The sequence below is a fragment of the Chrysemys picta genome, chromosome 24, assembly GCF_011386835.1.
Source record: "Chrysemys picta bellii isolate R12L10 chromosome 24, ASM1138683v2, whole genome shotgun sequence".
In the NCBI taxonomy this organism is placed as follows: Eukaryota; Metazoa; Chordata; order Testudines; family Emydidae; genus Chrysemys; species Chrysemys picta.
Window position 1 is genome coordinate 1191518 of NC_088814.1, and position 25804 is coordinate 1217321.

The 25804-nt window shown below is 55.4% G+C and overlaps 2 protein-coding genes across 4 annotated transcripts; one reads left to right on the forward strand and one right to left on the reverse strand.

Annotated features, from left to right (window-relative positions):
* The first annotated feature begins 42 nt into the window (after nucleotides 1-42).
* Nucleotides 43-5274, forward strand: PSMC3IP (PSMC3 interacting protein). 2 transcript variants are annotated; one of them, XM_065577961.1, is made up of 8 exons: nucleotides 43-200; nucleotides 906-1012; nucleotides 1494-1583; nucleotides 2272-2383; nucleotides 2616-2761; nucleotides 3567-3620; nucleotides 4485-4544; nucleotides 4721-5274. In XM_065577961.1, the coding sequence occupies exons 1-8, from the start codon at nucleotides 167-169 to the stop codon at nucleotides 4778-4780; spliced, it is 663 nt and encodes a 220-aa protein (XP_065434033.1). In that variant the 5' UTR covers nucleotides 43-166; the 3' UTR covers nucleotides 4781-5274. The 2 variants fall into 2 exon arrangements, with proteins under 2 accessions (XP_065434033.1, XP_065434034.1); XM_065577962.1 differs by lacking the exon at nucleotides 1494-1583.
* A 358-nt stretch (nucleotides 5275-5632) lies between these two features.
* MLX (MAX dimerization protein MLX) lies at nucleotides 5633-14662 on the reverse strand. 2 transcript variants are annotated; one of them, XM_005310072.4, is made up of 8 exons: nucleotides 14539-14662; nucleotides 12660-12696; nucleotides 12002-12091; nucleotides 11076-11182; nucleotides 10400-10499; nucleotides 9574-9673; nucleotides 8957-9158; nucleotides 5633-7733 (listed from the first exon to the last, which is right to left on the reverse strand). In XM_005310072.4, exons 1-8 carry the CDS (start codon nucleotides 14641-14643, stop codon nucleotides 7677-7679), a joined length of 798 nt encoding a protein of 265 aa, XP_005310129.3. In that variant the 5' UTR covers nucleotides 14644-14662; the 3' UTR covers nucleotides 5633-7676. The 2 variants fall into 2 exon arrangements, with proteins under 2 accessions (XP_005310129.3, XP_042699932.1); XM_042843998.2 differs by lacking the exon at nucleotides 12002-12091 and having other exon boundaries at nucleotides 14539-14651.
* Between the last annotated feature and the right edge of the window lie 11142 nt (nucleotides 14663-25804).

Sequence of the window (25804 nt, forward strand, 5' to 3'; positions counted from 1 at the left end):
TTCCCGCCCCCCTCGCCGAGGCGCGTTCTGATTGGTGGAAAGGGGACCGTGGGCCGCCTACCGGAAATAGGGATGGTAACCATAGCAGCAGTCGAGCGGGCTGCTGGGGCTACGTTCCTTCCGCTTCCGGCTCCATCTCCGCGGGCCCCGCACAGAGACCGAGAGGATGAGCAAGGCCCGAGAGAGCCCCGCGGCGACAGGTGAGAAGAGGCCCCGCCCCCTTCCTCCATCTCCCCCCCCCCCCGGCCCGACCCTCCCCTACTGGGCCACCGCCCCCCCTTAGGCCTGATCCCCCCCCGCTGGGCCCCTTGATCCCTCCCGATCCTTTCCCCCCCCCCGCGGGGCCGCCCCCCCCCAGGCCCGACCCTCCCCTACTGGGCTACCCCCCCCCGCCGCCCTCCTCAGGCCCGACCCTCCCTCCGCCGGGCCGGCCCCCTTCGACCCTCCCGATCCTTCCCCCCCCCCCCCCCTCAGGCCTGATCCTCCCCTCCCCCCGCTGGGCCCCTTCGTCCCTCCCGATCCTTCCCCCCCCCCCCCGCTGGGCCGCCCCCCCCCCCTCAGGCCTGATCCTCCCCCCGCTGGGCCCCTTCGTCCCTCCCGATCCTCCCCCCCCCTCGTGGGGCCGCCCCCCCCCCCCAGGCCTGACCCTCCCCCATTTCTCCCCCCGCTGGGCCGGGCCCCCTTCACTCCCGCCCAATCCCCCCCCCTTCCTCCTGCCAGAGTCTGCTCCCCCTCTCCCCAAGGACCAAGCCACCCTTCCCTCCTGCCTGACCACCCCCCACCGGACCTGGCCCCTTTCCGACCTCCCACCCGACCTCCCCTCCGAAGGGCCAGGCCGCAGTCCCTTGCCTCTGCTGTGGCCAAGCCCTGGCGCTGAGCCTCTTGTCCCGCTCTCTTCCCTGCAGGAGGAGCCGCTGCAATCCTGCTCCGCTACCTCCGGGACCAGAATCGGCCACACAGCGCCCAGGACGCCTTCGGGAACCTGCAGCGGGAGCATGGGCTGGGCAAGACGGTGAGAGGCAGGCAGAGCTAGGCGCCTGCCCCGATGCACCTGCTATAGAGGCTCCCCAGTCTCCCCCACCCCCATGGCTTGGATGCTTGGAGCAAGGCCCCTGTGGCACCAAGGCGGGTCAGAGCCTTCCACCCAAGCAAGAAGCTGGTAGGGAGCGGGAGACTTAGTGACCCTGCCAGATGGGTGGGAGCTCACTCTGCCACTGCCTCCCTTCCCCAGAGATTGTCCCACAGCAGCGCGAGAAACCCCCAGCCTCTCACTAACCCATATTGCAGGCAGGTGGTGGGTGGCAGCGAGAGCCCCTTGGAGAGATGCACAGATGGTTGGCTGCGTGGGCAGATACCATATCTGTAGCTGTAACAACACACACAGCCCTTAAGGCCTGTCTAGTTCATCTCTTCCCTGCCCAGCTTAGACCCCAGGGTAGCTTTCTGGTGCTCTGTCCAGTTCTCATGTGGACTCCTGTGCCTCTTTGCATCAGGCTGTGGTGAAAGCACTGGAGCAGCTGGCTCAACAAGGGAAAATAAGAGAGAAGGCTTATGGGAAACAGAAAATATACTTTCCAGACCAGGTGAGATGAATCAGTTCAATTTCCCTAGGAAACAAAAACAATGTTGAGTGAAAAACTAAACAGACCAGCCCCAACGAAAGCCTTTTGGCGAGGCACGGCCTTCCCTGCGGTCTTCGTTAACGTGCTGACAGCACTCTTGGTGCTGCCTCAGGCACAGAGGAGACACTGTCAAGAAGCTTTTATTTACATAGCGGTTCAGCACAAAATGCACTAGGAGACTCCAGTATGTATGTTTATATGGGCACCTGCGGCTTTCCTCACACTTCAAAGCAACGTAAGCTGGTTTGCGTTTATTCCATTCAAATGCTTTGGTTCTTCCTTTTACTTTGGATTATTTGTTTAAAGAAACCCAGCACTCCGCTGTTCAATAACGTAAACCCTGCTGTTTCTGTAACATCCTAGACAATGTCACCAGTTTAGACTATAATGTAATAAATACGAACTTTTGTTAATATTAACAATGACCAAAGCTATGCCATTCTAGCCCATTTATCAGCACTCTTCCCATCCCCTCATAACCAATGGAGATGATACCTTTAGGAGCACACTGTGTATGGCTGATCTCGAGAACTGCAGCAAGCTGTCATGGGAACAAATGTCTCTAAGATCTGTCAAAAATGGGTGGTGGTGACTGTCCAGGGAACATGTTTTCTGTAATTCATAATGCGTCCTCTTTCTTCTCTCTCAGGATCAGTTTCCCACAGTGAGTGACTCTGAGCTTAAAGCCTTGGACAACGAAATCTCGGAACTTTCTTCAAAAGTACAAACCCTTCAACAGAGCTGCCGCCATATGGAATCAGGTGTGTTTGAATGTCCACTTCTACTGCCAGGTTTATTTCAAAGTAGATTAGCTCTGAAGCTGAACCGGCATGGAGTGTGTGTGAGGCAGCGCAGTGTGGCACCAGCATGGAGCGTGTGTTTTGAGGCATCGCATTGCGGTGCCAGCATGGAGTGTAGCGTCATGCAGACATTAATGCTAGCTGTTGAGCTTTAGCTGTGGGCATCCCTGGGTAACTAGCAATTCCATTCCAGAACTGAAGGATCTGAATGGCTCAATGACAACCCCAGAGATGATTAAAGAGATTGAAGAGTTAAAAAAAGATTGTGCCAGTTACACAGAGAAACTGGAGCGAATTAAATCTGCAGCCAACCATGTGACTCCTGAAGAGAAAGAGAAGGTAAAGAGCTGGAAGGGGCTGTGCCACTGAACACAGCAGCTGAGAGCCCAGCTCAATGCTACTTGTCTTAACAAAATGCTGAATAAATTATCCTTCGAGGTAGACAGGGAATAGCTTGTCCCTTCTGGACGGGTCTTCTATTTCTGTAAGCAGGTGGTGTGTCTGAATGTGAGGATGAAAGGCACCTTAGAATGCTGACAGACGTTTCGAATCTGACATCAAACACTGAAGAATTGGAGTGGTTGTGGGAGAAGTTTGAAACTCTAGCACAAACTGTCCTCTCCTCAATTAACTTCCCAATGTTCCTGTTCATAGGCTAGGGCTGTGCTTTTGTGGCCTCATCTCTGAAGTGTAATCACGCTACCTGGGCATTACCTGCCAGGCACGCTGAAGTGCTGGTCAGCTTTAAGTATGGCTAACTCCAGCATGGAGCCAAACCCAGAGTCTGATGTCGTTGGAAATGTCCTGCTCCCTACTGTTCTCAGCAGACCCTTCACTGTGTGCCTCCTTAGGTTGTGTGTATCTAGAGGGGGCAGCTGTAAGTTCCTGAGTGACTCTTGCCTGCAGCCCTTTGCTCTGGGTTGTCATTTTGTTAATACAGAAATTCAACGTTTTAGCCTCTCAAATCATCCATTTTAAAAGGAGACCCACTTCCAAAGAGCTTATTTGTCAGACAGTTGCCTGCACTGTGTGATGGTCTTGAACATCTTGCTCTGGCCTGGCCTCCCCTCCTAGCAGTAGTTCCTTGGTTCACACTAGCGAGTGGTTGGGTTTCATGTTACTCACTCAGTCTTGTTGGTTGCAGGTTTACAACGAGAAAAAGCTGTACTGCAAAGAATGGAGGAGGAGGAAGAGAATGGTAGCCACCTTTATTATGAATACTGGGTAGATGGGCACCATTGGGTGGTGGCAATGATACCCGAGAGGCGACGTGGTGTTTCATTCAGGGAAAAAATGCTAGCGACTTAATGATTTATGGAGCAGCCCTGTGGGTCTGTGCTCGCTGAGCATCTTGCTTCCATAGCCGGCTGCCAAGCCAGCCAAGAACCTCTGTAGCACACTCCGCTTACGCTAGTCTTGAAGTGGCGATGCCTGGGCCCTTCTGGTGTCACCCAGGAGGAGGAACCACAAGGCCACTTCTCCCCACTCTAATGCTGCTGTTCTCCAGCTTCCATCCCATAGTTTCTAGTTCTGGGAGAGCAGCCATCCTGGTGACCTCTTCCTGGGCTCTGATTTCTGCTTTCCAATGTATGGACATAGCAAGACAAGCTCCCAACCATCCTCTCTGGCTTGCCAGTGGCAGCTCCCTCTGTCACTCACCAGTCCTCTTGTTTGGGGGTTTACAGTCTAATCGTGATGCCAAACTGCCACTTTCAATGGACCAGTGGGTGATTATCACTTTCAGCCCTGAAATATAGGGGTGAAAGGAGCCCCACAGCTGTCTGGTAGGGGCCATTAGCCTCTCCTTTGTGTGTAATGGCTAACTGGGAGGAGACCTGACTTCAGCAGCCTGGGGAGTGGCCTCTGTTGAGGGGGGGTGCAAGGCAGGCCTGCACCCTAGGAAGCCTCACTGCTTGTGACCACGGGGGCTAATGCTTTGGCCTTTGCTAAGCTGTGTACTTAAGGCTTGTCCCACTGGTGAGCTTGCCCAGGTTTCACTTACTGTGTCTGTTTCCTGAAGAAACGAAGCTAAATATTCTTTCAAATTATTTTGTCTTACCAGGCGACTGAGCTCCTTGATGCGATTCTGGAGGGCTACCCCAAAAGCAAGAAACAGTTCTTTGTAAGTACGGCCATATCCACCTGCCTTTGACTAACCCAAATCCGCAGTTCTTCTGCTGCAAGTGTAACCCTCAGCAAGTCCCACAGTGCTGGAAAGGGCCCTGTTTCTCTGTGCTGTACAGCCCGCTTAACTCTCCTCTGTGCTCTTGGTAAAGAGGCTGCATTGTTCTTGTGCAGGAGGAAGTTGGGATAGAGACGGATGAGGATTACAATGTCACTTTGCCGGTGGCTGTCTGAGTTGCTGACAGGAGCCACTGCTCCAGGGGAGAAAATTGGCCAGTCTGGAACCCAACAGAAGCCGCTTCTGAAACTTGCACTGTTTGTAGGGCTTGGTTTTGTCCTGAGTCTTTTATGTATGTTTATGTTTTAAAATGCTTTGCAGTCAGGAGGGTGGCTAGAGGGGTTGAGGCAGCTCCAGGCCCCATCATATTCTCATTTGCAGTGGAGTCCCGTTTTTATTATCCTTTGTTGCAATGAGCAGTTGGGATGGTGCCTCTCCACTGGGCTAGGGGTGTGTTGGATTGCCAACAAGTAGGTGAGTTTGTTCTAGCAAAGGGAGGAAAGGAGCGTCTAGGAGAGGGGAAAGAAACTAGTTGTTTAACTGTGTAGGGATGTACTAGCATCTCAGTGTATTTAATAGAGAGGGTGGGAAACGCTTCCCCCAGCATCTACCATGCCGTAATGCTGTATACAGGAGTGTGATTCATTAAACACCACTGTGTCTCATCTTAGCCCTGCTGCTTCCATAATTATTTCTCACCCTGCATGTCCTGGCCGTAGCAAGACTGGCTTCCCGCCTGCTCTCTGGAGTCTTGGCCGCTTTGCTCACACAAAAGGGAGCTTGTTTGCATTCCAGTCTGGTTTAACTACGGCTTTGAGACCAGTCGGAGTCAGGCACCCACATAACGGGGGGGGATGAGCAGCGGGGGAGGGCCGTTCCCATACAGCTGCCGTAACACTGGCTAAGGGGTCAAGCCGGGCATCCTGAAATCACTAGTCACGTCTGAAAAATTGGCCCTTGCCTCATCACCTCTCCTAGCAAACCCAATGATTCTGTGTCAGAAATAAACAAACTGAGGGGGACAATCCTTAAAATGCTTAGCAAAAATTTATTATAATTACTTTTCATAATAGAAAAATATTTCATTTCCACCTGAGTGAGGTCTGTAAAAAGCAATGTCCTTTGAGAAATACACATGCCACTTATTAGTAACCAGCACAGGCTATTGGTTCTGCAAACAGGTGCTTTCCTTACAGCAAAGCAACATCTTACAAGAGTTACAGGCCTGTGCTTGAGTACGGGCCTAGCGGTAGCTTCCCCTGTTGTGTGCAATTCACTTCAGCAGTTGGACGTGTCACTGCAAACAAACTCTTGAACTTCCATGGGGCTGTATGCTGCATTTGGACCGACAGGGACACTCAATGCAAGCTTTGTAGAAGTGCTTTGTTTTATAAAAGACCAACAAGAATATTTCCTTGATTAAATGGAAACATTATGCCCCTGCTTCAGTGTTTGAAAGGCAGACAGACAGCACCCAGAAACTACCGTACCCCAACTGAAAGACATGCACAACAGCCATTAACATGGGATTTGTAGAGGTGTGGTAGGAACACAATTGAAAATCGACAAATACTGTTGTAAGAGTGTCACTTTGCTGGGGTAATTCCAATAGTGTCACCTTGTTTGAGTAGTAAAATGCCATTGCTGCTTTAGCAGGCAGCTGCCAGCTGCTGTTAATAGACCTGTAGGGCTACAGGGAAAGAAACAGGGTGTCACTGATTGAAATTGTCCCAGACAAGCAGCTGTCTGCAAAACGTAAACTGGTAACACCTTAGTGTGATTTTTTTTTTCAATGCATTATAAAAATCAAGGCTTTATTATATATAAAACTGTCGTTCTAAACAAGAGCAGACGTCTACTTAGAATCCACAGCAGCTCTGTGCTACACTAGTCTACTTTCCCACACAGTGTGACTTCATCAGAAAGTGCCCAGTCATATAAAGCCCGACAGAGATCAGCCTCTGTGCCGATAAAGCTGGAGAAAGCTGCACTCATGTTTAATTGTTTAGGAAACACGGCTAGAGTCGAAAAGGCCAAGTCAGCAGCTGGCTCAAGTGAAGGCCGAGGCCATGATCATCTGCACAAGAGGGAGAGTCCCTTCACCACTGGGATTAAGTGCCTCTCCTTGTGGCAGCGAGGGGCCAACCCACCAGCTTCCTTTGCATGGCCTTTTGGAAAGTCATTCTGCACCAGTAAAGCAAGCAGCCTTCCATCCCCAGGCAGAACTAGATGATCGGGATTGAGGCACATCGGAATTGCTAGTCCAGAACCCATCTCGACAGTAACTAGAACCAGCTGCTTCAGAGGAAGGTGCAAGAATGGGAGAACCTGTGCCAAGGGAAGCTTCTTCCTAACGCCCTTTTGTAGAGGACAGTTTGTTGCCTGGTGCAGGAGGGTTCATAGCCCAGCCAAAGTCTTTAATCCTAATGTGGCAACTAGCTCTGGGGGGGAGAGGTCGTCCTGCATTGCCCCATGGAAAGGTGCCTGGGTAGCTGCAATGTCAGCAAGTGCTTACCTGGAAACCAAAGAGCCTGTGCTCCATCTGTTCTCCAGCTCACGCCCAGGCTCTGTGGTTTTCAGGGCATGCATCCCACCAGGCAGTAGATGTGCAGTGCTAAGATGATGCCATTCCCCCCCCCCCTCAGGGAGCAGGACAATCTGACTGCTACAAAGCAGATCCCTCCCACCAGCTGAGCTACTGCCACTCTTGCAAGAGTCAGGGGCTCAGGCGAGGTCCGTTCACTGCCATGCCAGTTTGGGTGAGAGCCCCTCCTGCCTTCCTTTGGGGCAACGAGAAGTGTATTTAATCCACATCTAAACTCCCTTCTCTGCTGACTGAGTCCCTACGCAGCCTCTAGTGCTACAGACTGCGACAGGGTCTGTGGAGAGGTACGTACAGCCCAGTTTGGGTTTTTGGTCAATACAATAAATATTCCAGAGAGAAGCTTTAAGAACCACCCCGAGGGAAACAGACCAGCCCTTCCTGGAGTCTGTTTCCCTGCTGGGCGGCACCCCACAGCACTGGGGATGACGAGCGCAGGCCCGTGCTGCTGGGGCACGGGAGGGAGAGAGTCAATAGAGCTGATTCTTCAGCTGATGCAGAACCCCCAGCACGATGTCCCGCAGAGTCTGAGGAGAACAAGGAAGAGGCAGGATCAGTCACTCTGCGGGATGAAGAAACATTCACCTTGGCAATGCCTCTGTGGGTTCCAGAACAGGCCTGGGAACTCCTTACAGAGGGGAATAAGTGTGTAGAAAGGCAGCTGGATAACAGTTGCGTCAGCCACGCACAGTGGTGTTTATGGGAACAAACCTGAGGGTGGGGGGTATATGGCTTCAGTACCTCAGTATTACTGGGAGTACAGGCCCTGCCAGCTTGGATCAGACCAAGGGTCAGTCCTGGCCAGCAGAACCAGCTGCTTTAGCGAGAGAGCCTAGGGCAAGGAGTGGTATGACTCAGGGAAGGTTCTCCTTAGCCCCCATCAGCTAGAGCCTCATCTATGCTCTGAAGCAGGAGGGTTTCTATCCCTCTCAAAGCTCGTGTTTGCTGGTCTCATGCTGGGGCTCTTGTTCGCCAGCTAAGTGCATCAGGGTCTCTCTCTGCTGAGAAAAGAACCCCACAGCAGCAAGTTTCAGAGCCTGGGTCAGGTAACTCGGGCTTGCAGAGCTTGCGCTCTGGGGCTCAAAATAGCAGAGTAGATGTCCCCACTCAGGCTAGAGCCTGGACTCTGAAACACTCCCCTCTGCAGGTTTGCAGAGCCTGGGCTCTGAGCCTCGCTGCTGCAGGGGGTTTTGCAGTGTAGATGTACCCTTGGGTTTGCCTGATCTCCTGTGGCAGACAGCACTACCCTGCCAGCTGCATGTCGGGGGAAAGTTTCTCCCTCTATTCATTTTGAATTTGCCACTTTCAATTTCACACACGGTCCCTTTGCTCATTATGAGACAGGGAGAACAGAAGTTCTCCATCTCCCTCCTCAGCACCAGGCACTATTTTGCATCTCTTTATCATGTCCCCTGTTCTGCCTCTGGTAGACAGTCCCAGGCTTTCTGTGCCCCTAGTCGTTCTCGTCACTTGTCTCTGAACTGTCTACTTGTGCTTTGTCCTCTTTGAGATGGGGTGACGGGAACCGCATTCACTATCTCCATCCTGGTCTTTAAACCTCCTATCGTGCTTGGATTGCTGCCAGGTGCTGAACTGGCCCTGGCGCTGGTTAATTAGAGCCCAGTAAGGTGTCGGAATAGTTCAAGCCGTTCCCTCCAACGTGCATTGCTTTGCATTTGTATCTACTGTAGCTATCTGGCCCTATGCAGGCGCCTGCCCTGTGTTACTATGTGTGGCTCCTAGTTCTTACCTGTGGTTTACAATGCTCTTCAATCCAGCTGAAGACACAGGCTGAAAGTTCCTGAAAACTTGTTACCGAGATGGAGGCATTAAAGGACTGGAACAGTGAATCCATGATGCCTTGGAAAACATTAAACTTGACTTGGTCAGAGACCTGGTCTTTCCCCTCATTTGGATTATCCTGATGAGCTTTCACAATCTGCTCATAGTTTCTGAAACAAACCAAAGAAACCTGGATAAAACGGCAGGCTTGGGAAGCCGGCTCTGGCCTCAGACACTTTCCAAAGCTCTGTTTGATCTGTGAGAGAGACCAAAGATGTGCCGCGGAGTTTGCTTGTTTGTGTTAACTTTGCTTGTTAGGACCATAAGGCAACTCTCAGACTGGTTGTATGGTTAAGGTAGCAGGCTCTGGGCTTAAATTCCTCAAATTAAAAACCCTTGCTCAGCCCATGCCCCTTGCACTGTACTGGGATCTGTGTCAGATACAAACCACTCTGGGATGGAATTGCACAGGACAGAGGGGGAGAAAAAGGTGAGTATGGTTGTGTCTGCTGCAGTATGTGTAACACAGGGTGTCTGTCTCCCAGGCCCCTCGGGGTGGGAGATGTGTGACAAGTTGCTCCTTACACTTTCATGATCTTCAAAGCTGTGACATCTTTCCTGAGTGTAGAAACTTCCTCCTCCTGCTTCTTCTTCTCCTTATGGAGGAACTGAATGTAGTCAATGGCTGAAAAGCAAAGGGAGGACGAGGATTTAGGACGCTCGAGACAGGTCACAGTGATGCCGCTCAGCAGGGGACAGGTCGAGCAGACACTGGGGCACCTGCAGGATTGATTCATGGCCCTAGATTTCATCCCCACAGGCCTCATGCATCCAAACTGACCAGGAGCCAGGCTCCCCTGTGCCTCCTCTCCTCAGAGGGTCTCAGTGCTTCACAACCGGCTCCTGGGAGGGGCAGCGAGGTGCTCTAGATCATATGCTAGCAGTGGCCAAGCTGGGAGGCATCTCAGCCTCCTAAGCCCTAGACAGTCTTCCACCCTCAACCTAAGTGATTTTGATGCCTGTGAGCTGCAAGAAGTGGCTGACTGGAGGGTACGGGGGCTGGGCACCTGTAACAGTGTGCCTCCCTTGCACTCTAGGCTGATTGCACAAGTGTTACCCTCAGCAAGAGACCAGGGCAGTGTTAACCTGCAGAGCCAGCTGGGAGGGAGCAGACAACTCAGTGAGGCCTGGAACAAGGCACCTGCTGTTTTAGTTTTGAATGTCTGCAGGGAGGGTTTAACAGCTCAGAGGACTTTCCCCATCGAACCCCCATGAACGAGGTGGCTCCAATTCTGGCTGGCCAGTACCCCACTCAGTGACCAGAGGAGTACAGCCGTCCAGCACAGAAGCTATTTGTCACAGTTGTTAGGAATGCCAGCACAGGCCCCGAAATCACTCCCCCCAGACTCACTTTTCTGCAGGACGATGGCTTTGCTCAGTTTCTGGGAGCCAATGGAGAAGTCCTGCTGCTGGCATGTGGGAACAATGGTCTGCAAGTCATCGTAGCCTTTCTGTGGGGGAACAGAGTGAAGTGACAGTGTGTTTTAGATTCAACAGCATGGGATGATGGCAGCTGGCTGGGTAGATGGTGGAAAGCTACAGCTCCCCCAGGTTGATACAAACCCCCTACAGCAGTGTTTCCCAAACTTGGGACGCCGCTTGTGTAGGGAAAGTCCCTGGCGGGCTGGGCCGGGTTGTTTACCTGCCCCGTCCGCAGGTTCGGCCGATCGCAGCTCCCACTGGCCGCGGTTTGCCGCTCCAGGCCAATGGGAGCTGCTGGAAGCAGCTCTGGCCGAGGGACATACTGGCCACCACTTCCCGCAGCTCCCATTGGCCTAGAGTGGCAAACCGCGGCCAGTGGGAGCCGCGATCAGCCGGACCTGTGGGACAGGGCAGGTAAACAAACCGGCCCGGTCTGCCAGGGGCTTTCCCTACACAAGCGGCACCCCAAGTTTGGGGGAACATGGAATTTAACAGCTAAATAAATAACACTAGGTGCTGGTGCTGTAGAATAATGGGTCCTCTGGGTCTGAGGTGAAAGGAAGGCGCTGTCTGAATTCTCTCCCTGCTAGATGCTCTGAGGTTACCTTGATGGCATCTCGTCTCTTCTGCTCAGCCTGGGTGTGGGCGCGTCTGCGCCGGTCCTTGTACGACTCTTTGTAGGTTTCCTGGTGATAATCGCTGTCTTCGTCATCTGCAGCGGAAGAATGGTTACCGTCAGCGCTGGGGGCACGTGGCAGCTCCCAGAGCCCAGGAAGCAGAGACAAAAACGGATACCTCCAGTTACTGAGGCAACACAGAACCCACGCAGTGTCTGGACTGGGATCATTTAGACACCTGTGCCTGAGAACACCTCCCAGGGACACCACTTAGCTCCCAATTGGATGGACTAGCTCCAAACAGCTCTTCCAAAAGGGTGGGGCCAAAACACAGTAAAGATCTGCCTGTCCAAGGGCATCATGAATGAGCAGCTGGGGAAATTCATTATAGCAAAGGCCAATAACAAAGATACTAGGTGCCAACTGGGCCACCTGCTTCTCCTGCAGGTTGGGCCCTGGCTTGTCTAGGCAGGATTCTCACTAGCAGGGCTCTGCCGCATTACAGATTTCAAGAGGGACTGGGTGTCTAAGCTGAGATCCCTTCCGCAGAGGGGCCAACTTTTCAGCACTTCCTGGAATCAGGCCCCTTTAAGGTGTCTCAGAATGGGCATCCATCAGCACTCAAAAACCTCGGCCAAGAAGTTTCTTCAGCACTTCACTCCAGCTCTCCTCTGTTCTCCATTACCAGGAGAGTCTCATCAAACTGCCCTGCAGGAAGCCAGGACACCATCCTCCCTACCCAAGGGCAAGACTTATGCTCTAGCTGGCAGAGGAAGCTCTTGCAATCACAGTCTCTTACAGAACAGCTACCTAAGGAGAATGAGACTGAACAGGAATACGAGTGAGAGAGTGGGAAAAGCCCCTATTAACTGAAGTGCTGGAGAAGCTGGTGGAACATAGAGAAGGGACCATACCTGTATTGGGGACTGAGGAGGCACTGGTGGAGCCAATGCTGTTAGCTCGGGACACTATGCTTCCTTTCCTAGTGCTTTCCACAAAGAGCGCTGAAAGAGAAAATACCACACCGTATTTCCCTAAGTCATGCAGGAGGCAGTGAGTGAGTGTCACTAACCCCCAGAGACACTGCAAACTGGGACAGCCAAGGGATCAACTCTAAGAGGCAAGTCACAGGGCAACCAGCTCCAGGGATGAGCAGCTGTTGCAGGCCCAGTCAGTGTGCAGATAAGTACGATGAATGCTGACCAGACGTGAAAGCCAACTAAAGCACAGCAATGAAACTCTAATATCCTTTGCACCCGGTTCCCTGTCTGTAAAATGGGGAAAATACATTCTGGGAGACTTGCAAAGTGCTTCAAGAGCCTCTCATTAAAGGAGCAAAGAATACATTGATAATCGCGACTGTGCTGCTCTTCCGATGAGGAGATGTTAGTCTGGCTTTAAAAGGCCAAAGGGTCTGATTAGAGACTCTGGATTTGGGCCAAATTTGACCAGATTGTCCCTCTGCTAACAGCATAAGCTAGAGCAAAGGACAAAAGTGACCAGGGCTCCTTGGCCCATTCAGTCAGCTGTGACCTGACAGAGTTTGGGAGAAGAGGACACACAGCTACTCACAGGGATCCAGTCCACTGTCACTATATGCAGAATCCACCTGGTGCGTTGTAGGATGAGCGAATTACAGCGTGCGGAAACGGGAAGAGAAGAGAGAAAAAGAAACCAACCAGTGAGTGAGGCAGTTTCCTCTTTAGTGCATTTGCTTTTTTGCGCAATCAACTATTGTGCCAACACGTGACAGCAAGTGGGAACAATGTGGGTGGTCCCATGAGCCCCCACACAACACATCCGCTTTCCAGAAAAACAATGCTGCCCAATTCCCTTGCAGGCTGAAACACGGGTTTGTTCTTCAGTTTAACAAGGCTGTGACTGCAGGATTGATCTGGTTACAGTTTTACTACACTTTAGTCTAGGAATACATGGTCAGATTTTCAAAAGCATATGCACATTGAGGACAACAGGAGAAGCTGAGTGTTGAGCAATTGTGAAAATCTGACCCTGGTTCCTGCACAGACTTTGGGCACTTATGGACACATAGTCAACACTTCCTCCCCCTTTTACGTTGTTATATTTATCTGAATGTTGAGACTGAATACAAGAAAAGACAAATGACCAGGCAGCTCTGCTCCAGGCATTCAGGACAAAACGTTCATAGAAAGTTAAAGCTCAGCCTCTGGCTATGACTCTCAAGATACACTGTTTCCTGGATATGCTAAGCAGGAAACCTAAGTGCATTCAACAGCCAAGTCCTCTGCTTGGTTAGTCTCCCTCCATTGGCAGCAGTTATGTAAGGCCTCCCCCGAGGAACCAAGGATCAGATTTGTAAAGGTATTTAGCTACCTAAAGAAGCAGATAGGCACTTAGTGGCATACCGAAAAGTGCCTAAGAACCTAAATCCTGGGTCACACAAACTTCCATTGATTTGAGGTTGTGAGCCTTAGTTCCTTTGCAAAATCCCACTAGGCATCTAAACACCTTTACAAATCTGGCCCGAAGTGTATTTAACTCCTTGGACCTACTTGAGAGATGTTTTCCCAAGACAGTCAAGATTTTGCAGTGACAGAAATGTAGAATTGTGGAATAATCCACCCATATTGGATGGTTCCTCCCCAATCCCAGTTGCCCAGAGTTGGCTCGTGTCCGATGCAGGAGGGTTTCTGTCCCTTCCCAATGTCTGGGGGCGATGGGCAGAGAGTAAGTCAGCGGTGGTATCTGATTCTCTTTATGCGGTAAAAGGCAAGATGCCCCAGGAGAGGCACCAGCCAGTGGCTTTGCGTCCAGTCACATCCCCTCAAAAATCTGCCTCCTCTGGCTCCGAGCTGGGAACCTGCATGGTTGCAGGGAGGTTGGACACATGACCTGACCCCTGGCCCCATCCCTGATGTGACCCCAGGCCTGATCCCAACCCTGACCTGACCCCTGGCCCCATCCCTGATGTGACCCCAGGCCTGATCCCAACCCTGACCTGACCCCTGGCCCCATCCCTGATGTGACCCCAGGCCTGGCTCCATCCCTGATGTGACCCCAGGCCTGACCCCACTCCTGACCTGACCCCTGGCCCCATCCCTGATGTGACCCCAGGCCTGGCCCCAACCCTGGCCTGACCCCACTCCTGAGCTGACCCCTGGCCCCATCCCTGATGTGACCCCAGGCCTGGCCCCAACCCTGACCTGACCCCTGGCCCCATCCCTGACCTGACCCCTGACCCCATCCCCAGTCCTGACGTGACCCCACCTGACTTCTGCGCCCACAAGCCCCCGCCCTTGGGCTCCCCCAGCCCCGACTCACCCTCCCACCAGGCCCCTGCGCCCGCTGTGACCCGGCTCCGGGCCTGGGGGGCGGAGCCCGGCGGGTGCCCGAGGGGGGTGTCGCCCTCTCCCGGGGAGAAGGGCCCCGCGGTGTGTCCCGCGCCGGCCGCCGTCCCGCCCCCGGGACTCACCTTCCCCCAGGGGTCTTCGGGCGAGGCGCCCGCCTGCTCCGCCATCTTCCCGTGCACTCGGGTCATGTGACCTCCCCGCATCAGCCAATCACAGCGTCCGACCATTGCCGGGAAAGGAGCTTCCGGGAGACGCCTGCCGCGGGGACTGCTGGGAGTTGTAGTTCCACCGCGGGGACTGATGGGAGCTGAAGTGTGTCCCGGGCCCTGGCCCGCCTGAGCCACCAGGGGGCGCCGTGACACTGAGGCTCCTGCAGCGGGAGGCGCCGCGGTCTCAGCACGGGGGGGGGGCCGCGAACACCGAGACAGGGGGGGCTCGCGGGGCGGGGGGGGCGCAAAGTGGCAACCACGTGTCAGAGTTGCGAACCGGGACACATTGGTGGGGGACTGGCCAGGAACACCTGGGGGAGCTGGGCCTGTGACCTCACATGGCCCCATTACCTGTCCAGTGACCCCAGATGACCCCATTCGCTGCCCTGGGTCTGGGGGTGACCCCATTAGCTGTCCAGTGACCTCAGATGACCCCATTCCAAGCCCTAGGACTTAACCTGTGACCTCAGATGACCCCATTACCTGTCTAGTAACCTCAGATGACCCCATTTGCTCCCCTGAATCTGGGGCTTGACCTCAGATGACCCCATTACCTGGCCAGTGACCTCAGATGACCCCATTCCTTGTCCTGGGTCTAGGCCTGTGACCTCAGATGACCCCCATTACTTATCCAGTGACCTCAGATGACCCCATTCCCTGCCCTGAGTCTGGACCTGTGACCTGAGATGACCCCATTACTTCTTCAGTGGCCTCAGATGACCACATTCCCTGCTCTCAGAGTGGGCCTGTGACCTCAGATGACCCCCATTACCTGGCCAGTGACCTCAGATGACCCCATTTGCTCCCCTGGATCTGGGTCTGTGACCTCAGATGACCCCATTACCTGGCCAGTGACCTCAGGTGACCCCATTCCCTGCCCTAGGTCTGGACCTGTTACCTCAGACAACCCCATTACTTCTTCAGTGACCTCAGATGACCCCCCTTCCCTGCTCTTGGGGTGGGTCTTGACCTCAGATGACCCAATTACTTGTCCAGTGACCCCATATGACCCCATTTGCTCTCCTGGGTTTGCGACTGTGACCTCAGATAACCCCATTACTTCTACAGTGTCCTCAGATGACCCCATTTGCTCTCCTGGGTCTGTGACTGTAACCTCAAATGACCCCATTACCTGTCCAGTGACCTCAGATGACCCCATTCCTTGTCCTGGGTCTAGGCCTGTGACCTCAGATGACCCCCCCCATTACTTATCCAGTGATCTCAGATGACCCCATTTGCTCCCCTGGGTCTTTCTGTTACCTCAGATAACCCCATTACTTGTTCACTGACCTCAGATGACCCCATTCCCTGCCCTGGGTCTGGACCTGTGACCTGAGATGACCCCATTACTTCTTCAGTGGCCTCAGATGACCCCATTCCCTGCTCTCAGGGTGGGCCCGTGACCTCAGATGACCCCATTACTTGGCCAGTGACCCCAGATGACCCCATTTGCTCCCCTGGGTCTGGGTCTGTGACCTCAGATGACCCCATTATCTGTCCAGTGACCCAAGATGACCCCATTCCAAGCCCTAGGAGTGGCTCTGTGACCTCAGATAACCCCATTTCTTGTCCAGTGACCCCAGATGACCCCATTTGCTCTCCTGGGTCTGTGCCTGTGACCTCAGATAACCCCATTACTTGTCCAGTGACCCCAAATGACCCCATTTCTTGCTCTGGGTCTTGACCTCAGATGACCCCATTACTTATTCAGTGTCCTCAGATGACCCCATTACTTGTCCAGTGAGCTCAGATGACCCCCATTCCCTGCCCTGGGTCTGGGGCTTGACCTCAGATGACCCCATTACTTGGCCAGTGACCCCAGATGACCCCATTTCGTGCTCTGGGTCTGTGTCTTGACCTCAGATGACCCCATTACTTATTCAGTGTCCTCAGATGACCCCATTACTTGTCCAGTGAGCTCAGATGACCCCATTTGCTCTCCTGGGTCTGTGTCTGTGAACTCAGATAACCCCATTACTTGTCCAGTGACCCCCAGAGGACCCCATTTCGTGCTCTGGGTCTGAGTCTTGACCTCAGATGACCCCATTACTTATTCAGTGACCCCCAGATGACCCCATTTGCTCTTCTGGGGCTGGGGCTGTGACCTCAGATAACCCCATTACTTCTTCAGTGTCCTCAGATGACCCCATTACTTGTCCAGTGACCCCAGATGACCCCATTTGCTCTCCTGGGTCTGTGTCTGTGACCTCAGATAACCCCCTTACTTCTTCAGTGACCTCAGATGACCCCATTCCCTGCCCCGGGTTCGGGGCTTGACCTCAGATAACCCCATTTCTTGTCCAGTGACCCTAGATGACCCCATTTGCTCTCCTGGGTCTGTGCCTGTGACCTCAGATAACCCCATTACTTCTTCAGTGTCCTCAGATGACCCCATTACTTGTCCAGTGACCCCAGATGACCCCATTTGCTCTCCTGGGTCTGTGTCTGTGACCTCAGATAACCCCATTACTTCTTCAGTGACCTCAGATGACCCCCATTCCCTGCCCTGGGTCTGGGGCTTGACCTCAGATGACCCCATTACTTGTCCAGTGACCTCAGATGACCCCATTTGCTCTCCTGGGTCTGTGTCTGTGACCTCAGATAACCCCATTACTTGTCCAGTGACCCCAGAGGACCCCATTTCGTGCTCTGGGTCTGAGTCTTGACCTCAGATGACCCCATTACTTATTCAGTGACCCCCAGATGACCCCATTTGCTCTTCTGGGGCTGGGGCTGTGACCTCAGATAACCCCATTACTTCTTCAGTGTCCTCAGATGACCCCATTACTTGTCCAGTGACCCCAGATGACCCCATTTGCTCTCCTGGGTCTGTGTCTGTGACCTCAGATAACCCCCTTACTTCTTCAGTGACCTCAGATGACCCCCATTCCCTGCCCTGGGTCTGGGGCTTGACCTCAGATAACCCCATTTCTTCTCCAGTGACCCCAGATGACCCCATTTGCTCTCCTGGGTCTGTGCCTGTGACCTCAGATAACCCCATTACTTGTCCAGTGACCCCAGATGACCCCATTTGCTCTCCTGGGTCTGTGCCTGTGACCTCAGATAACCCCATTACTTGTCCAGTGAGCTCAGATGACCCCATTCCCTGCCCCGGGTTCGGGGCTTGACCTCAGATAACCCCATTTCTTGTCCAGTGACCCTAGATGACCCCATTTGCTCTCCTGGGTCTGTGCCTGTGACCTCAGATAACCCCATTACTTCTTCAGTGTCCTCAGATGACCCCATTACTTGTCCAGTGACCCCAGATGACCCCATTTGCTCTCCTGGGTCTGTGTCTGTGACCTCAGATAACCCCATTACTTCTTCAGTGACCTCAGATGACCCCCATTCCCTGCCCTGGGTCTGGGGCTTGACCTCAGATGACCCCATTACTTGTCCAGTGACCTCAGATGACCCCATTTGCTCTCCTGGGTCTGTGTCTGTGACCTCAGATAACCCCATTACTTGTCCAGTGACCCCAGAGGACCCCATTTCGTGCTCTGGGTCTGAGTCTTGACCTCAGATGACCCCATTACTTATTCAGTGACCCCCAGATGACCCCATTTGCTCTTCTGGGGCTGGGGCTGTGACCTCAGATAACCCCATTACTTCTTCAGTGTCCTCAGATGACCCCATTACTTGTCCAGTGAGCTCAGATGACCCCATTCCCTGCCCTGGGTTCGGGGCTTGACCTCAGATAACCCCATTTCTTGTCCAGTGACCCTAGATGACCCCATTTTCTCTCCTGGGTCTGTGCCTGTGACCTCAGATAACCCCATTACTTCTTCAGTGTCCTCAGATGACCCCATTACTTGTCCAGTGACCCCAGATGACCCCATTTGCTCTCCTGGGTCTGTGTCTGTGACCTCAGATAACCCCATTACTTCTTCAGTGACCTCAGATAACCCCCATTCCCTGCCCTGGGTCTGGGGCTTGACCTCAGATGACCCCATTACTTGTCCAGTGACCTCAGATGACCCCATTTGCTCTCCTGGGTCTGTGTCTGTGAACTCAGATAACCCCATTACTTGTCCAGTGACCCCAGAGGACCCCATTTCGTGCTCTGGGTCTGAGTCTTGACCTCAGATGACCCCATTACTTATTCAGTGACCCCCAGATGACCCCATTTGCTCTTCTGGGGCTGGGGCTGTGACCTCAGATAACCCCATTACTTCTTCAGTGTCCTCAGATGACCCCATTACTTGTCCAGTGACCCCAGATGACCCCATTTGCTCTCCTGGGTCTGTGTCTGTGACCTCAGATAACCCCATTACTTCTTCAGTGACCTCAGATGACCCCCATTCCCTGCCCTGGGTCTGGGGCTTGACCTCAGATGACCCCATTCCTTGCCCTGGATCTAGGCCTGTGACCTCAGATAACCCCATTCCCTGCCCAGTGGCCACAGATGAACCCATCCCAGCCCTAGGTCTGGGTCTGTGACCTCATATGACCCCCATTCCCTTTCCTTGGCGTGGCTCCTTGACCCCCAGGTAACATCCCCTCCCTTTGCTGGCCCACCCGCAAGACCCCCAATCTCTGCTGTGGGCCTGCCCTCCCCACCCCCTCAAGGGTTCTCCCATACCAAGCCTGTACCTGTGACCTCCGTTGACTCATCTCCCTGCCCTGTGCCTATGACTGCAGGCGATTTCACACACACACAGCCCCCACCAGGGCCTGGGTCCAGGCCCATGAGCCTAGGTGACGTCACTCCCTGCGCTGGGCCTGGGAGCCCCATCGGCTCAGACCCACCCCTTCCAGCCCCTCAGATCATGAGATTTTCATGTTACACACAATCAACCATTGAGGGTTTCAGTTTTTTTCTTTTCTGTGCCTTCTGGATTTGATCCTTAGGGTCATGTTTCCTACTTGTCTTCCCAACCAGGAGTGCCAGGCATGTATTGGTTTACATGGAAGCTGAGAGTCGCCTGTAATCACAGGACTCCAGGAGCTGAGGCTTTGATATGAGGCTCCTGATGAAACTAAGAGTTCGCCACACTGTGCAGTTGGCAGGAGCCAGACTTGGCCAGGAGAGCTCTGAGCCCCAGGGCTGGTTATTGGCAGGGGCAGGACAGTCCCTGGTCTAGGCCTGTAGAAAATCCCCAGGGTCTGCATCCAGAGAGCCAGAGAATCTAAAGTTCACTGGGGACATCCCTGCAAAATCCCTGGCCTCAGGAAGTGGGAATCCCGGGGGCAGTATCAGGCAGGAAGCAGAGTCACCTGGGGGATGGGGGCCAGCACAGGAAGCGGGGTCCCTGGGGGGGGTGTCACAGGGGCCAGCACAGGAAGCGGGGTCCCTGGGGGGGGTGTCACAGGGGCCAGCACAGGAAGCGGGGTCCCTGGGGGGGGGGGTCACAGGGGACAGCACTGGAAGCGGGGTCCCTGGGGGGGGGTCACAGGGGACAGCACTGGAAGCGGGGTCCCTGGGGGGGTCACAGGGTACATGAGGGGTGTGGGCAGGTTGAGTTCAGTTCACTGTGCTACATTCAGAGCAGCATTTGCCAGCTGGGGTCTTTGTGGGACGTTTCCTCTGACGAAGCTGATGCCCCCAGACCAGGAAAGGAAGCTGCTTCTTGCCCAACATGATACCAGCCCAAGTGGGGTTAGCTGGAGGCGCTGGGAGATGGTGCAGGCACCTGTGTCCCCCTGCCCCCCTCAGCGATCTGCCTCAGGGCTGGGGTGGGAGGCGGGCAGGGGCGGTGCCCCTCAGCCACGGCTCATTGAAATGGCGCAGGAACCGTGGTCGTCTCTGGGCCCCGTGGGCTCCGTGCCACTCCAGAGCACCTCGGTCCAGCCAGGCCTGCTGGGCCCTTTGCACACTGGTGTGAGGGGCTCTCTCCTGGAGCTCTGGGCACTGGCTGCCATGAAGGGCTTGGTCCAAGCAGCCAGTGTCATAGGCGAGGGGCGGGCCCCCGGCCACTCTGCCAAGCGCATGCCCTGGAGCCACCTCCTACCTGCTCCTTGCTGTGGCCCTATCCCCAGAGCTACCCAGGCCCATGGGACTCTGGCAAGGGGGCCTCCTGCCTTGGCTGAGAACTGCCCCCGCCTGGGGCAATTCCGGAGCCCCCTGCAGCCAAGGCTGTGAGGCCCCAGCCCCTGGAGCTGAGCATGGGGCTGGGATTCTGGGGACAGGCAGCTGAAGGGTTTCCAACCACATGGGGAAATGTCCTGCCCTGCTGGGATGCACATCCCCACCGGGGCTGGGCAGCGGTGCCCACCAGAGGAGGGGCTTTGAGCCTCCCGGGGTGACAGGGTGGGGGGAAGGTGCCAAGCAGGGACTGCAGCAGGCTGGCTCAGTGCTGTCCCTTGGCACATTCCTGCCTGGCCACTGCAATGGGGCCCTGCTCTGGGCACCGCTCGCTGCAGCAGGCTGTGTTTGGCCTGGGCTCTAAGCCTCTCCCGTCACCTCTGCCACCGTCAGCACCCTCCCACTGGCTGCGCTGGCCTCCCCGGAGACCTGGCAGCCTGGGCTCCTGCTTCTGCCTAGCGGGGAATGAGCTGATGCTACACGGCCGGTACTGCCTCCCTCCCAGCACCAGCAGGACGAGCCAGTTCTGGCCGAGACACAGACATGAGACAGAGACATGACGGGGGCAGTGGGGACTCTCCCCGGGCAGCGCAGAGCAGAGAGGGGTGCAGGCTGGGCTGGGAAGGGGTGTCCCATGTAGCACTGCAGGGCACTCGCCTCCAGGCCATGAGCACTGCACAGCCCTGAGACGGAGCTGGCCTGGCCTCAGCACGTGCTGTGAGCACATGGAAGTAACATGCCAACGTCCCCTTAAGCCCTAGCGTAGGCGAGGCCCTGAGCTCAGCCGCTGCCTGGGAGCACGGCCAGGCCCCCAGGCTGGCGCAGGCCGCAGAGCCGCCGGTGCCACGTGTGACTGAGCGCGGCACTCGGGGAGCTTCTGTCAGGGTTCCTGGGCTCGGCTCTCATGCTGCCCTCGGCCACAGGCCTCACCCGCCACCAGCTGCTCCCTGCTCCCAGCCAGTCCTCGGCCCCCCTGGGAAATCACCGCCATTCCTCCCCTGTGCGCAGAGCTGCTGCGAGGCAGCTCAGCCGGGGGAGGGGGGGGCTTAGTCCTTCTAGCAAGGCGCTTGGCTGGCCCCCAGCCGCACCAGCAGTGGGATTTTCCCTTTCCTCACCAGGTGGGACAGGTAGCACCTGGGGCGCCGGGCAGATTAGGTGACTTGCCCCAGGTCGTGGAGGTGCGCTGTGTCAGAGCCAGGAATCGATGCCCAGGGCTGCTGACGCCCGTCACCACTAGAGACCCAGGCCACCCTTCTCCCCGGCAGTCTGCCTCCAGCAGCAGCCGACACCCCATCATGCACCTGGCCACTTGGGCCATTCTGCACCTGGGGTGACCAGCTGGCACCCTATAGCAGGAGAGGGCAGTGGCTGCCTTCGCCGGCTCCCTGGCTCCCCCCACCCCAGGTGTTGTTCAGCAAAGCCTGTGCAGAGCCCACTCGGTGTCGCCCCACCCCCGCCCCCGCACAGAGATCGTGAGCTGCCATTGGGCAGCGGGACGCACACCTCCAGGGCACTGGGGCATAGGCAATGTTGATTCAGTCAGCAGGGGCTGGAGAACCCGCCTCCCTCCCATTGCATCAGTGGGAGGTCCCCTCCCATCCCGCTGCCAAGCCAGCAGGGAGGGCAGCCTCCCCCATGGAGCCCCCTGGACAGAACCAGCAACTGGGCTAGTAAACCAGGGACCCCCATTGCCTCCCCCCCCACACCCGCTGCAGACCCTGTGGTCAAGAGCTCAGGGCACAGCCCTGCCAGCCACAACCTGGAGTAGGGGGAGGCTGCACCTGCTCCCGGCTTTGGGACCCACATGGCAGCCCTGAGCCCCTGGGCCCAACTTCAGCGCACTTCCCACCTGCAGCTCCCCAGCTCAGATGCCTGCGAGTGCCACCGAGAGGAGACAGTTCCCCCGGGGCGCCTCATTGCTCCTCTCCCTGCCCCCTCGCCCCGGGACATCCCCTGCATCCTGACAGCGCGTCATGTTCTCCCGCTTACGCCAGGTGCTGCTGGCGTAACCAGCCCTGAGCTAACAGTCACCTCCTGTTCCCGGTGTGTCCCTCCTGACGCTGCTGCAGGGCCAGCACAAAGTCCGTGCTGACATGCCATCTGCCCTCTGCTGGCTGCAGCCCCAGTGGAACCAGAGGGCACAGGTGCAAAGGCCCTTTGCATCACTCCGGCCACGGTCCTGCTGGGGCTGCACCGTGACACGCCTGGGCTGTGACGGGTGGACAGCACAAGCCCTCGCTTCCCCTGGGGGCTGCAAAGGGAGTAGCCCTGGAACCCCGCTGGGCCCCACTGACCCATGATGACGGGCTATTCTCTGTCCAGCGACAGGGCCCAGAGCCCCCCCGTCACTGACCGGGCCCCGCTTGTGCTAGGTGATGTTCACACAGACCCTTCTCTAGCAGCTGGCATGCACCCCTAAAGGCCAGCGGCTCCCGCCATTGGCTCGTCTGCAACAGACGTTTGCTTCATGATGAAAAATCCAATCCAGGCCGGGCTAACGGGGGTTTCTACAGTGGATACTAGCTGCATCCAGGAGGGACCCCCGGAGCCACCTACTCGGACCCCAGCCGCTCACAGAGCCTGACATGCTAACACCTGACACCTGCAGAGAGTGTGTCCTGCCCCATCCCTGCTCAGAGCCTCCCACCAGAGGGGCCTGCCTGGCATCAGGTACTTCGAGGCAGCCTCCCGCTCAGCACCCCAGTGGCGGGATCTGTGGGGGGCACGAGGAACATTCCTGGGCCACGCAGCCCCTGGCCCTGGCCCAGCGTCTCTCTAGCTGGGCCGTTCCAGCACAGTGCGTTTGTGAGCACAGCTGTGACGCAGATGGGGGGAGAGCACCGGGAATCGGTGACCTTCCCTCCCCCTGCCTGCAAAGGCCACACACCTCCCTGCGCAGAGAGAAAACATTCTGTGCTTTCCCCCTGACCCTGGACACGGAGCCTAGGTCCCCCCGCGCAGCGACTGGGGGGGCTGCCCCCCCAGGCTCCTTCAGTCACTTGCCTGGATCTCCCTGGTCCGACAGCCTGTGCAGCACAAGGCGGTGGGGGGTCCCCAGCCCGCCCCTCCCCCTTTGCATGGTTTGGGCAGCGCCTGCCCAGCCCCCAGTGCAGCTCTGCGGGGGAGGCCAGAGCACGGCAGGGAGCTGTGAGCCGGCTGCAGGGACCCCTGCGCCCCAGCCGAGCTGCCTGGTGCTTGTCCCTGGGCTGCAGGGCAGGAGCCTGAAATTGGTTCCTTTGGTGCGGGTCTGGTTTGCTTCTGCCCACACGGGGGTCCTGGCTGCTAGTAGGGAAGGAAGGAGCAGGTGGTTCCCAGCCGGGCTGCAGCACTAACAGGACTCAGCTCTGTGAAGCAGGAGGGGGCAGCCGCTCAGATCCCACCGTCCATCCTGTGGGAATTCCAGCCCTGGCCCAGACACGACCCCGGAAACCTGAGCCCAACCCCAAGCCCAGGGGCAGGCTGCCAGCAGGACCCTGGGCCCAGGGATTGGCTTGCAGACCTGCCAGCAGGCTGCTGGGATCACCTGCACAGAAACCCAATTAGCAAGTGGTGTAGAACTGATGAATGAAATTGTTTTTAATTGTTCACTTTATTAATGTAACTTCATAAGTAAAGTTTTATGAATGAAACAATATTCATTCATAAAACCGGTTACCCCAAAAACCGGCTAATTAACAGTTAAGATGCTTGTTAAGAGCCATAGCTGTTCAGTCAGCTGCCTTTGTAAGTTTCACTATCAATCCAATTCCTGCTTAAATCACGAGACTTGCACTGTTTCAGTATTGGAACTTCTGTTCACTGTTTGCCATATTGTAATTCAAACCCCATTTTAAAACGCTGACTCCATTTTGTAAGGGCTTGCTGCAACCTTCATTTCTGCAAACCCTGCTGTAATCTTCTTAGTTTAGTTTAGATGTGTGAATGAGGGATGTATGGATGATGGAATCAACCTCCAGCCCCAGCCTGTCCTGATTAAATAGAGTTCAAACACCAACAGCTGAAGATGCAGACAAGAGCCCTAACAAAGTAAGAAGAATCCACCCTAAAAAGAAAAGGTACAATAGAAGGAAGATCAAAGCCCGGTCCCAGGCTGAAAGTCATGTCTGCAATTGACGGGTGATCAATCACCAAACCCAGAGGCAGCGTGACACAGGGAGACCTGTAGACTCTGGATTTAAACTAAAGCCTACAAAAAGGATGGGTGAGATGGAAAACTTTGGAGGAGGGTAACATTTTGCTGCCAACATGGAAGGGCATCGGTGCGCCCAACAGAGACCCAGCTCGTCCTTGTGCCCGGCTTTCCTGGCCAGTTACCGCCACAAGCTACGAACCCAAGCTGCAAACTCAAGCCACAGATTCAAGCAGGACTGGTAACTATGCAGCAGCTGCAGAACATCTGATGGATGTGTGTGTGTGTGTGTGTGTGAATGTGTGTGTGTGTGTGTATAGGTATTAGGTATAATGTGTATTAGGATTAAGATATTAGTTATTGGTCATAAATCAAATTGTTATCATAATAAATGTGGCATCTTTATCTTGTCCCCTTTAATAAGATCCTGCTAGTTTTTATTGGTATAACAGTGGCAGGTGCAGGCCCATGGAGGGATTGGAGCTTAATCAGTCTGAGAATCTGCCCCTGGGACTCGACCCCATCCCACTGGGCACTGCAGCCACACTGCCCCAGCACCAGCATGGGGCCCCTGCGACCAGCAGCAGCTCCACTGGGCCGCACTTTGTATTCATCAGAGCACGCCTGGCCGGGGGGACACGGGGGGACAGGCCATTCGCCTGGACACTGACAGGCTGGGATGCAGAGACACCAGCAAGGGGCGCACGATTCAGTCAGTCAGGGCAGCTCTTGCCCGGGCTGTAGCCATTTGGGACACAGCCCCCCCGCAGGTGAGCAGCACAGGGGCAAGGCCTGGGTTCCCCCAGAGCAGCGCATCTAGCCGGGCCTGCCCTGGGGTACAGGTTACAGGGCCAGTTCCCCGGTGGGGGTGGGTTTAACTGTTCCACGGCTGGAGGTTGCCAGGGCCAGAACACAAACGCCCTCCAAGCTGTTCTATATCCACCTCCCCCACGACGCGGGGCTGTGACGTGGACAGGAAGCTGGGATCACACTGGACTCCGCAGCCCTTCCCTGTTCCCATGGCA